The sequence below is a fragment of the Elgaria multicarinata genome, chromosome 23, assembly GCF_023053635.1.
Source record: "Elgaria multicarinata webbii isolate HBS135686 ecotype San Diego chromosome 23, rElgMul1.1.pri, whole genome shotgun sequence".
Classification (NCBI taxonomy): Eukaryota; Metazoa; Chordata; class Lepidosauria; order Squamata; family Anguidae; genus Elgaria; species Elgaria multicarinata.
The window spans coordinates 12,211,488-12,222,958 of record NC_086193.1 but is presented as its reverse complement, the minus strand read 5'-3'; the positions used below and the strand labels follow the sequence as shown (position 1 = coordinate 12,222,958).

Here is an 11,471-nt window from a genome sequence, read left to right as displayed (position 1 = left end):
CCCAACACCCTAACGCCCCCCCCCCCCCGGTCCCGATTCCCTTGTTTCCTTTGCAATTCGATCTGCCGCCAATTACATTCACCCCGTGAGTTCCAATGCGAGAGGGAACGCCGGCTCTCCTCTTCGAAAGCTTCAGGAGGCAGGTTTCGCGCTGCTAAAGAACGCCCCAGACGCATCGGGGGGGGGGGGGGCGGGAGAAATCTATATAACGGGGTTCTTTTTATAAAAAAAAATAAAACAGTAAACAGTGAGTCGAGAAAGGGAGCTTCTGATGGCAGCTCTGCACCTTCTCTGGTCGTGGTATTGGTCCCATCATCACCTAGAAAGCAAAACCAAAAGGTTAGGCTGCTGCAATGCAGTCCAGGTGGGACATGAGAGCACTCTTCAAGGACTTGAAAGGAGGTCGCACAGAGGAGGGCCAGGATCTCTTCTCGATCCTCCCAGAGTGCAGGACACGGAATAACGGGCTCAAGTTAACGGAAGCCAGATTCCGGCTGGACATCAGGAAAAACGTCCTGACTTCTAGAGCAGTACGACAATAGAACCAGTGACCTAAGGAGGTGGTGGGCTCTCCCTCACTAGAGGCCTTCAAGAGGCAGCTGGACAACCATCTGTCAGGGATGCTTTAGGGTGGATTCCTGCATTGAGCAGGGGGTTGGACTCGATGGCCTTACAGACCCCTTCCAACTCTATTATTCTATGATTCTCTGAATCCAAAACGTCTGGAAAGTGGACTACCCCTGACTGACACCCACATGAACCCACCTGGGTATTAAAATTGGCCTCCCAGCCCGCCACTAAGTTCAATTTGGAAGCCAGGCGCTGTTCGGTGGTGGCTTCCAGGGTGTGGAATTCCACATGCCTGGAGTCTGCAGTACGACGCCTGAGAGAATTACAGTCGGTTTCTACCCGTGATTACTGGCAAGTTAAGTCCCCCCGATCCGAACAGAACTTCCTCCTAAGTAAATATTCACGGGGTAACGCATCGGTTTGCGCTGTCCGTTCTTAAACAGAAAGTACATGCGCTAGAGAGAGTAACTACTTCCTTGCCTGTTCCACCGTGATTTTATTTATTTATTTATTTATTACATTTTTATACCGCCCAATAGCCGAAGCTCTCTGGGCGGTTCACAAAAACCCTGCCGTAGGACTTGGGCGTTACAAATCCAGCACTTACGCCACCAAGAACGCAACAGTGGGAAAAACTTGACACTCACCGTCTCAGACGCCTCGTTTCGAAGACTGTGTCTTCGTCGCTCTCCACAGAACCCATCTCCATGTGATCGTCAGAGTTGGACAGGAGGCCGTACTTTTTCCGCGGCGGTTTCCTCGTCCTAAGAAGATAAGTTCGCCATCAGTTGCACCGACGCACTGAAATCTCTCGACGTTATGTACATCGTGACTCAGTCCCTGGGACTAAGCGACCGCTCAAGGTTTTATTACAAGGAGAAGGTGAGTTCGCCTTCCCCGCACCAGAGCAACGAAATGAGTAAAACCTGAAAGGGCTGACAGCAAGCAAAGGCTGGGGTGGATATCTAGGAAGAGAACTTTAAGGGCATGTTTAGAAAGGAGAAAAATCCTACAACTCTCACGTTCCCAATCCAGCAAAAAAGAAGTCTTACAATCCAGCAGAAAGAAGTCCTACAACTCCCAGCATACAGGAAAAAAAACCTTACAATGCCCTGTATTGTAGTAGATGGCCACCAAAGATTGTTCAAACACACAAAGAAGTGTGAGCCCGGTTTCCCTAAAAAGTGAAATAATCAAACGTTCTTCCTCTCCCTCAGTTTCCCTGTCCTTCCTCTTTTATTTGTTTAGTTAAAGGTATTTTTAATCCACTTAGGGTGACCCTATGAAAAGGAGGACAGGGCTCCTGTATCTTTAACAGTTGCACAGAAAAAGGAATTTCAGCAGGTGCCATTTGTATGCATGTCACACCTGGTGAAATTTCCTCTTCATCACAACAGTTAAAGCTGCAGGAGCTATACTGCAGCTATACTGTGACCAGATTTAACAGAGGGCAGGGCACCTGCAGCTTTGACTGGTGTGATGAAGAGGGAATTTCACCAGGTTCTCCATATATACAAACGACACCTGCAGAAATTCTCTTTTCAATACAACTGTTAACGATACAGGAGCCCTGTCCTCCTTTTCATAGAGTCACCCTAAATCCACCTAAAAGGCTCCTGGAGTGATTTGCATGCAATCCGTAAAGAAAGGCAGCCCCTGCCGGCACAGCACTCATTTCGTTTTTTGTATCTATTTCTGGATTGTAAAACTCTCGGAAAAAAGCTTTTCCTCTCATTCTTTCCAAAGTACCACGTAGCTAAATGGGGCTGTATAAATAATTATGCAGCGATTAGTAAGAGATAAAGCCGCTCTCTTCCTGTTTTCCTTGTTGATCTCTCTCTGTCTCTCTTGGATTGGGACCGGAGAGTGAGGGCCACGAATTCAGTAGCAGGGCCTTGTGGAAGGCTAAATCACATCTATTGCATCAGCCCTTTACAACCACTGCAGCACAAAAACCAAGCAACAAAACCTAGGGAAAAAAACCACAGTCATTTTTTAAAATGATTGGGAATTTGAAATGGTTTTTTAAATGATCGAAAATGGAACTTTTCAATGACACAGCTTGGAGAGGAAAGAGGGTGGGGGGAGAGGCAGAGGTTCAGGGGGGACTTTTGGCCAAACTTTTCTCTTTTTTCCTGATATTTTCTTTTCCTCTTCCCTCCCCATCCCTCCTTCATTGTGTGTCATGTCTTCCGCTTTTTTAAAAATAAATAAATAAATAAATGTAAGCCTGCAGGGCAGGGATTGTCCTGTTTTACTTATTATGTGTAAGCTACTCCAGGGCTCATTTTGGGGGGAAAGGGGCTAAAATAAAAATACACTGAAGACAGTGGAAAGGAGGGAGCTGAGACATATAGACGGGAGAGGGGTTACCTTGCCCAAAACCGCCCCTTCCACAAAGCCCAGCCAACCTTTCCCCTTCTCCCTCGCTTTTCCCTACTCCTTTTCCTCTTCCCTCCCCATCCCTCCTTCCTTGCATGTCGTGTCTTTCTTTCTTCCTTCCTTTCTTTCTTTCTTTTTGAACTGTAAGCCTGCGGGGCAGGGACTGCCTTGTTTCCTTGACGACAGGCCGCCCCTCCAGGGGCTTTTATTTCCCCCACCCTACCCCACCCCACCCCTCCCACCTCCCCTCACCTCAGGGCGCGTCCTCCGAGGTAGTAGAGGAGCCCGATGCCGGCCACGCCGGCGAGGACGTAGAGCGCGCGGTGCAGCGCCGGCAGCCCGAAGCCCGAAGGGGGCGGCGGCGGCGGCGGCAACGCTTTGGAGGCCTTGCTGGGCCCGGCGGGGGGAAGCGCCGGCTGGTGGCCGGGGCTTTTGGGGCCTAGTGGCGTCGTCGCGGCCTCGGCGGACGTGCTCTTGTCCGTCGTCGTCGCCGCCGCGGCCCACAGCACCAGCGACAACAAGGCCAAACGCGCAGCCGCCATTCGCTTCCTCTTCCTTCCTTTTTTTTTAAAAAAATAAATAAAAACCGGTTCTGAGGTAAAAGTCGGCCGCGCCGGAAGTGGCAGGCGGGGGACCCGGTGCAGCGACGGACCGGCTTCCGGTTGTTGCCCCACACCCGTTCACGGAGGGTTCCGTCTGGCTGCACGGCGTGAGGGCGGTGACCTGCATCAAGGATGATGTAGAGCGGCGTTCAACCGGCCGTCTTCGGGTCTTGTGTGTGTGTTTGTGTGTGTGTGTGTCCGGGACACGGTTTGGGTTCGCGTTCCTGCCCCGCAAATGGCGGCTGTCTATAGAAAGCGGGGCCATAAGTGAGGGGGTGCGGGTCACTCTATGGGTTTTTGTATCTCTATGGGCCCGAGGTAATTAAAATGGCCTTTTGTGTCATGAGAGGATTTTTCGGGAACCGGGATTTGCTTTTGAGGGGGAAAGCTGCGAGGGAGGGTCGAGTAGAGGACCGTTCGCCGCCTCGCCAAAAAAGAACTACACTTCCCACGCAGCATGGCAGGGGGCGGCGGAGGGAGTCCGCAGCCTGTGAGGAGCGCAGTGCCTTGTGGGAAACGGAGTCCGTTGGGCCTGTGGTTGTTTCCCTCCAGGGAGAGGAACTCGCAATGCATCACGGGAGAGATAAACTAACGAGTTGCGTAGAAATCACCCTATGGACGCAAAGCATTGGGCGCGGTGCCTTGTGGGAAACGCACGTCGAGGCGCCGAAGCATTGGACGCGGTGCCTTGTGGGAAACGGAGTCCGGCGTCCAGGCGCAAAGCGTTGGACGCGGTGCCTTGTGGGCCGTCTCTCAATGGCCGCGGATCCGCTCTTGGGCGCCCTGTTTCCCGTCATGCCCCGCGGCCAGGCCGCCTATTTCCCTCGCGGGGCCTGCTGGGGGTTGTAGTCCAGGCCTGGCCGACCTCCTCCTCCCCTTCGCTCTGTTCCGGCTCAGTCCTGCCCTTGGCTTCGCCATGCTGCCCGTCAGCCGCTTCCTCGCCCGAGCCGTGGCCTTGGGAGCCCGGGGCCCGGCCCGGTACTACGCCGAGGCGGCCACCGCTGGAGGCCCGGCCCAGATGGCCTTCACCTTCGCCTCGCCCTCTCAGGTATTGCCATGGCAACCATAGTGGGGGGGGGTAAAAAGTACCAACCCCCCCCCCACACACACACACACAATTAAATGGAAGGAATTAATTCAGCCTCATTTCCCCCCCACACACACACACCATCCTGACGCCCTCTAGCTGTCTAGGACTACAACTCCTATCATCCCCAGCTGGCTGGGGGCGATGGAGGCTGCAGTCCAAGACAGCTGGAGGGCGCCAGGTTGGGTGAGGGTGCAGATGGACAAGAAGGAGGGGGGGGGGGCACTGAGATAGGGCTGCTTATTGGCCATGCGGATGATGGGAGTTGTAGTGCAAAGCAGCTGGAGGGCGCCCCATTGGGCTCAGTTAAAGGATGAAAGGGATGGGCAGGCGTGTGAAATGTGACTGGTTACTGGGCATGGGGATAATGGGACTTGTAGTGCAACGCCTCCAGCCGGCGTTTGGTGGGTGGGAGGCTGAGGAAGGATGGATGTAGGCAAGGAGGGGCTGTGGAACCTCCAGGGACAGGGTTCGCTGTGGGCCATGATGCGTAGGCTGCTGAGGAGCGTGGGGCTTGTAGTCCGACACAGCTGGGGTGGGGCAGGAGGCAGCGTTAAAGGGAGGGGTCTGTGCAGCCTATAGAGCCCTGATGGATTATACACCCTGGAGGGAAAAGCTATCAATGGCTCCTAGTCATGAAGGCTATTTGCACCCTAAATAAATCAAACTAACAAATATGCATGTTTAGAAGGACAAAAAAAGGGTCCTAAAATGTCCCTGTGCTTACTGGGGGTGAAACAGGAGTTCTAGGACATTTTATTCCCTCCGAACACGCGTGGGATTCCACCCTGTTGTCAGCAGTTTGGGGGAATCGCCCCCAAACACCCCACCTAAAACAGGATCGAAGAACTTCTGGATTTCTTTTCGAATTCCGCTGGCAGCAGCAGGGGTCTTTCTTGCTGCTCAGATTGATTTCTGCTCCTGCCCGCCGGGCCCCTTTCCAGGTTTTCTACAACGCGGCCAACGTGAAGCAAGTGGACGTTCCCACCCTGAGCGGCTCCTTCGGCATCTTGGCCGCCCACGTCCCCACCCTGCAAGTCCTGAAACCCGGAGTCGTCACGGTCTTTGCTGAGGACGGCTCGTCCACGAAATACTTTGGTGCGTTGTAGCCCTCTTGCTGCCCTCGAGGTATGTTGGACTGCAGCTCCCATAAGGCTGGGAATTACGGGAGTTGCAACCCGACACATCTGAAAGGCACCAGGCGTTTGTTTATTGCTTTTTTTATTTTTATCCCTCCCTTTAGTCAAAAAGTCTTCCCAAGGCGGCTTAGAAAGATAAGAAACAAGGCTTACAATCTGAAAGGCACGACATGAAAGGAAAGAGGATCAGGGGGGAGGAGGAAAAAAAGCAAATTCAGGCGTTGGTCCCTTAGTTGCAAAGATCAGCAGATCGTGGGCACTCTTACCTGTATGATGCTTCTCTGCAAATGGCACCCAGCAGTAATTACGATTAGCAGGCTGGAATTTAGCTAAAGTGTTTCTGAGCGTGGACAGAGCGGTTTTCTCTTTCCGTCAAGATCTGACGGGCTAGGGAAGGCAGATGTAGTGATGGCCACCAATTTGGATGGCTTTCAGAGGGGGGTTGGATCAATTCCTGGAGAAGGAGAAAGTGATCAAGGGCTACTAGCCGTGATGGCTACGTGCTCCCTCCAGTATCCGAGGCAGTCAGCCTGTGTGCACCAGTTGCTGGGGAACATGGGCGGGAGGGTGCTGTTGCACCACATCCTGCTTTGTGGGTCCCTGGTCCACAGCTGGTCGGCCACTGTGTGAACAGAGTGCCAGACTAAATGAATCCTCACTCTGATCTAGCATAGCTCTTATATTTTCATGTCGCCTCCCGTATGTACCTGCCCAGACCCTAAGATCATCTTCAGGAGTCCTTTTCCGGGAACCCCTGCCTAAGGACATGAGGCAGGTGACTACCAGGAACAGGGCCTTTTCTGTTGTGGCACCCCGGTTGTAGAATGAGTCCTGCTTTATGGTTCCCTGGTCGGCAGCTGCTTGGCCCCTGTGCGAGCAGAGTGCTGGACTAGATGGACCCTCGGTCTGATCCCACAGGGCTCTTCTTACATTCTAGTTGCCTCCCTCAGGGCCTCCTTTGGAGGAGACGTCCGAAGGAGATCCTTCGATGCTTAATGTAGTGTCCGGGTTGGTTCACGCGGCTAATTCTGTCGTCCCCCCAACTTTTGCGATTGCAGTTAGCAGCGGCTCCATCACGGTGAACGGGGACTCTTCCGTCCAACTGCTCGCTGAGGAAGTGGCGCTCCTGGACCAACTGGATGTCGCGGTGAGTACTTACCCGTTCTGCCTCCATCCCTTTCTCCTCTCCCCATTCCCCAAAATCCCAACAAAACTGCACAGTGGCTGGCTTTTACACCCCGGGTGGGGGTGGGGTCCCCTTTATTTCTTTTCCCAAGAAGGAAACAGCAACAGTCTCTTGTTGCAGTCAAATTATATCCCACCAATTCCTGCTTGGAATCCTGACGAGCCGCTGCTGCCAGTCCGTGTTGACGATACTGGGCTGGATGGACCGATGGTAGAAAGTGACTTGTCCTGTTTCAAGGTCAGCAAGTGCCCTGGTCAGAATCCAGATCGTCCCAAGTGGAAAGAGGGAGTGAGCCGTCCAATCTAGACCAAGGTCATACACAGGAATCCGAATAGAGCAGTGGGAGAAGGCAGGGGCGAGGTCAAAAGTACCCAGCGGTCAATTCACAGAAGTTAGATGTGCGAAACGTCGAAGCCCGTCTGGGATGGTCCAGGTGGGTTGTTGAGGGTCCAGGAATCTACGGTCCAAAGAAGCAAGGCGAAACGCTGCGGTTGAACATCAGTTGTCCGCAGCTCGCTCATTAGGTCAGCTTGCTGGTCTTCACGCTGTGGCCTCTCCTTGCTTCTCTGCTGCTCGCATTTGATCCTACATCATTCCGAGTCCTGCATTCGGGGGAGTCCAGGAATGGCACTCTTCTCGATCCTCCCAGAGTGCAGGACACAGAATAAGGGTCTCCAGTGACAGGAAGCCAGATTCCGGCTGGACATCAGGAAAAACGTCCTGTTAGAGCAGTACGACAAAACATCAGGAAAAACTTCCTGACTGTTAGAGCAGTGCAAGAATGGAACCAATGACCTAGGGAGGCAGTGGGCTCTCCCACTCTAGAGACCTTCAAGATGCAGCCAGGCGGCCATCTGTTAGGGATGCTCTAAGGTGGATTCCTGAGTTAAGCAGGGGGTTGGACTTGATGGCCTTAGAGGCCCCTTCCGACTCTACGATTCCATGATTCACCCCGCGTCCTCCATTCTGTCTCTTCCTACAATGCCTCACACCAACGTCCCAACACAGCACCTTTCCGTTCCGTCCCCTGATCCCGGTATCTTCTCTTTTCTCGTTGTTTGCAGATGGCTAAGTCAAACCTCGAAAAGGCCCTGTCAGAGCTGTCTGCGGCCTCAGACGAAGCGGCAAAGGCCGAAGCGCAGATCAGCGTGGAAGCCAACGAAGCGATTGTGAAAGCGTTGGAATAAAGCGGGTGAGTTAACGCCTCCCGCTGGGTTTCTTCTTAGCGATAATAACAATAATAATAATTAGATATAGATAGTCACCTATACCAGAGTGCGTTCCAATTAATCAAAGCATACAAAACGCAACCAGCCACCATACTTCACATAGATGTTATTATTATTATTATTATTATTATTATTATTATTTATTTATATAGCACCATCGATGTACATGGTGCTGTACAGACCACACAGTAAATAGCAAGACCCTGCCGCATAGGCTTACAATCTAATAAATTGTAGTAAACAATAAAGAGGGAAGGAGAATGCAAACAGGCACAGGGAAGTGTAAACAGGCACCGGGAAGGGTGAAGCTAACAGTATAGAGTCAGAGCAAACTCAAAGTTTAAAAGCTATAGGGAAAAGAAAAGTTTTTAGCTGTGTTTTAAAAGCTGTGATTGAGTTGGTAGTTCTCAGGTGTTCTGGAAGAGCATTCCAGGCATGAGGGGCAGCAGAGGAAAATGGACGAAGCCGAGCAAGGGAAGTAGAGACCCTTGGGCAGGCATGAATGTGTTGCATTCATTCATTTGTTCGTTCGTTCCTTTGGCCTTTGTGCACAAGAAATTTAGCAGTTCTAAAAGTTACATTTTTATTAAAATCGTTCAGTAAAAAACAGTTTTTTGAGGGGTGATCTTCCCTTCATCCGAACTAGCAAAGGAAGGATATAAATTTTCATCATCATCATCATCATCATAATAATATTTCTTATCCGCCTCTCCAGTCTGATCGAGGCAGGGAATAACAATAAACGATAAAACACATAAAACTGAATTAAAACATAATATACGTTGTTAAAAACATCCTAAAAACATTCTAATAACATCTTAAAATTCCACTGGATAGGCCTGCCGGAAGAGATCAGTCTTAATAGCTTTCTTGAATGCTAATAGGCTGTGAAGTTGACGAGTCTCCTCCGGCAGGCCGTTCCACAGTCTGGGAGCAGCAGAAGAGAAGGTCCTCTGGGTAACAGTTATTAATCTAGTTCTTGCTAGCTGAAGTAGATTCTTCCCAGAAGACCTGAGTGTGGGGGGCGGATTGTATGGGAGAAGGCGATCCCGCAGGTATCCTGGACCCAAACCACGTAGGGCTTTAAAGGTGATAACCAACACTTTATACTTTGCCCGGAAACTCATTCGCAACCAGTGAAGAGATTTTAAAACTGGTGTGATGTGGTCACGCCTAGGTGTTCCGGTGACCAGCCGGCTGCCATATTTTGAACTAGTTGAAGTTTCCAGACTAGGCACAAAGGTAGCCCTATGTAGAGCGCATTGCAGAAGTCGAACCCTGAAGTCTAAAATAAAATGGGTGACAACTTCTGGCTTCCTTGGGTGGAGACGCCCCATACAGTCTGCCAAGGGGAGCACATTTAACCATGCCCAGGAAAAGGCTGATCTCATCTTAACAGAGGGTAAATCAACCAGACATTTCTGAAGGTTAAGAAACGAAGGGGCTAAAAGCACATACAGCTTATTACAGTGCACAAATTGCACTGCACACATTGTAATTTCAGCTCTTTGAGACTGCATTTCAATATCTTTTAAGACGATGCAGGGCGGATGTTTGCTAAGTACTTTTTTATTTATTTTATTTATTTATTACATTTCTACACCGCCCAATAGCCGGAGCTCTCTGGGCGGTTCACAAAAATTAAAACCATTCAAAGGATAAAACAACAGTATAAAACCATAATATAAAATACAATATAAAAGCTCAACCAGATAAAAACAGCAGCAATGCAAAATTACAAATGCAGAATTTGCAATGCAAAAGTACAATAAACTCGACTTGGACAAAACGCAACAATATTAACAGAATTTTTATTTATTTATTGCGTTTTTATACTGCCCATCAGCTGAGGCTCTCTGGGCAGTGCGCAGTTAAAAAACATAAAATACAACAGGCGTCAGGTAAATTGAAAATGTTAAAAAGTTTAAAAAGGCGGTATAAAAGCAGCTAAGTTAAAATCTAGAGAAAGCCCGGGTGAAAAGGTATGTTGACAGGAGGCGTTTCAAAGGTGTTATAAGTACACATTATATAAGCTGCTAACCAGAAATTGAAATAACTTGCCAGCAATCGATTAAAACAACCAAACAGTTTGGAAAAAAACAAACGAACTGATTGCTCCTCGCTCTGTACACTGTGGTTAAAATTCAAATAAATCGGTTTTCAGGCCTCATCTGAACCTGTCCAACTCTGGTTCCATACGGAGGGTGTCGAGGGAGAGAGAATGGGACCGAGATGGGGAAATGCCCAGAGCCTAGAATTAGTCCAGCAAAACACCCGAAGTTTGGGATTTGCAGAGCGCGTTCTCCGAAGAGGAGCGTGCCGTATCACCAACTCCGCCGGATAACTGCGTCTGGGAGTCTGTGTGTACCACTTCTCATCCTCCTCTCTGTATTTACAGGCAAGTCCCAGCACTAGCGTTCGGAAGTAGCCGCCTCGGACCTTCCTCTTCATCTTTTCCTCCCCTTCTCCGGTCTGTACAGATGATGTGGGTAAAGCCTGGCGATTAACCATGACCAATTAAACCCCCCCGAAAAGGATGAGTAAAAGGTCTCTTTTGGTTTTATTGGGTCCATTTTCGCCGTCTGCTGTGTGGCTCCAGTTCCTTCAAAGGGGTACGCTTCGGACGGCACATTTAAACACGGAACAGCCGCGCTCGGGCAGGAGGCGGCGTCTGACGGCCCGCCCCGCAGGGCAGGCGGCGGTCAGCGGCCCCATGGGGAAGGCGAGGGTGCGGGAAGCCGTCACCAAATATCTGAAGCGCCGTACCGTAGGCGGAGGAGTGCCCTTGTCTGGAACTAGTTGGGTGGAAAGATCAGGGAAGGAGAGTTTGGTTAGACATTGGGCCAAAGAGCTGTGGGACAGACCAAGTCAGGAGAAGCCGGGCCTTCCCCCACGAATCGAAAATCGTTCGGGGGCCGCCCAGGTTTTGTCCATTTCCCCCACACACACATTTGAAAAACAGTTGAAATGTCTCTCCTAAGTCTTAACCACCGAAAGAGCCTTAAGCTGCAAAATGCTGGTATTGTTCGCTTTTCATCCCTGCCCTGCCACCAAACTGTGACCCCGAGTTCTTCTCCTGCGAGAGATTCAGCACCTCTGCTCTTAGACGCTGTTCAGAGTGCAACTCCCATCATCCCTAGCCAACGTAGCTAGTCGGGAGTTGCAGTCCGACAACATCTGGAGGCCCACCTGTCACCTGTCTTAGCTGTAGGTGTAAGAGTCCTGCACCGAGCGGGAAGACGGATCCGACGACCTCCAAACCCCCCTTCCATCTCA

General features: G+C 50.7%; 2 protein-coding genes across 3 annotated transcripts; one reads left to right on the top strand and one right to left on the bottom strand.

Moving 5' to 3' along the window:
- Positions 1–227: 227 nt before the first annotated feature.
- FAM174C (family with sequence similarity 174 member C) lies at positions 228–3,502 on the bottom strand. Its single transcript, XM_063146945.1, has 3 exons — positions 3,205–3,502; positions 1,218–1,334; positions 228–319 (listed from the first exon to the last, which is right to left on the bottom strand). The coding sequence occupies exons 1-3, from the start codon at positions 3,492–3,494 to the stop codon at positions 316–318; spliced, it is 411 nt and encodes a 136-aa protein (XP_063003015.1). The 5' UTR covers positions 3,495–3,502; the 3' UTR covers positions 228–315.
- Positions 3,503–4,388: 886 nt separating this feature from the next.
- On the top strand, positions 4,389–10,741 carry ATP5F1D (ATP synthase F1 subunit delta). Of its 2 annotated transcripts, none has more exons than XM_063146937.1 (5): positions 4,389–4,602; positions 5,586–5,739; positions 6,839–6,927; positions 8,031–8,158; positions 10,594–10,741. In XM_063146937.1, exons 1-4 carry the CDS (start codon positions 4,471–4,473, stop codon positions 8,151–8,153), a joined length of 498 nt encoding a protein of 165 aa, XP_063003007.1. In that variant the 5' UTR covers positions 4,389–4,470; the 3' UTR covers positions 8,154–8,158; positions 10,594–10,741. The 2 variants fall into 2 exon arrangements, with proteins under 2 accessions (XP_063003007.1, XP_063003008.1); XM_063146938.1 differs by lacking the exon at positions 10,594–10,741 and adding an exon at positions 10,360–10,546.
- Positions 10,742–11,471: the final 730 nt, after the last annotated feature.

Bases quoted from the DNA above. Each gene is read 5' to 3' on its own strand.
- FAM174C (XM_063146945.1), bottom strand. From the start codon at position 3,494: ATGGCGGCTGCGCGTTTGGCCTTGTTGTCGCTGGTGCTGTGGGCCGCG. The intron at 1,335-3,204 runs GTGAGGGGAGGT...TTATCTTCTTAG, and splicing joins CTCGGAGGACGCGCCCTGAG to GACGAGGAAACCGCCGCGGA.
- ATP5F1D (XM_063146937.1), top strand. From the start codon at position 4,471: ATGCTGCCCGTCAGCCGCTTCCTCGCCCGAGCCGTGGCCTTGGGAGCC. The intron at 5,740-6,838 runs GTGCGTTGTAGC...TTGCGATTGCAG, and splicing joins CTCGTCCACGAAATACTTTG to TTAGCAGCGGCTCCATCACG. The intron at 6,928-8,030 runs GTGAGTACTTAC...CGTTGTTTGCAG, and splicing joins TGGACCAACTGGATGTCGCG to ATGGCTAAGTCAAACCTCGA.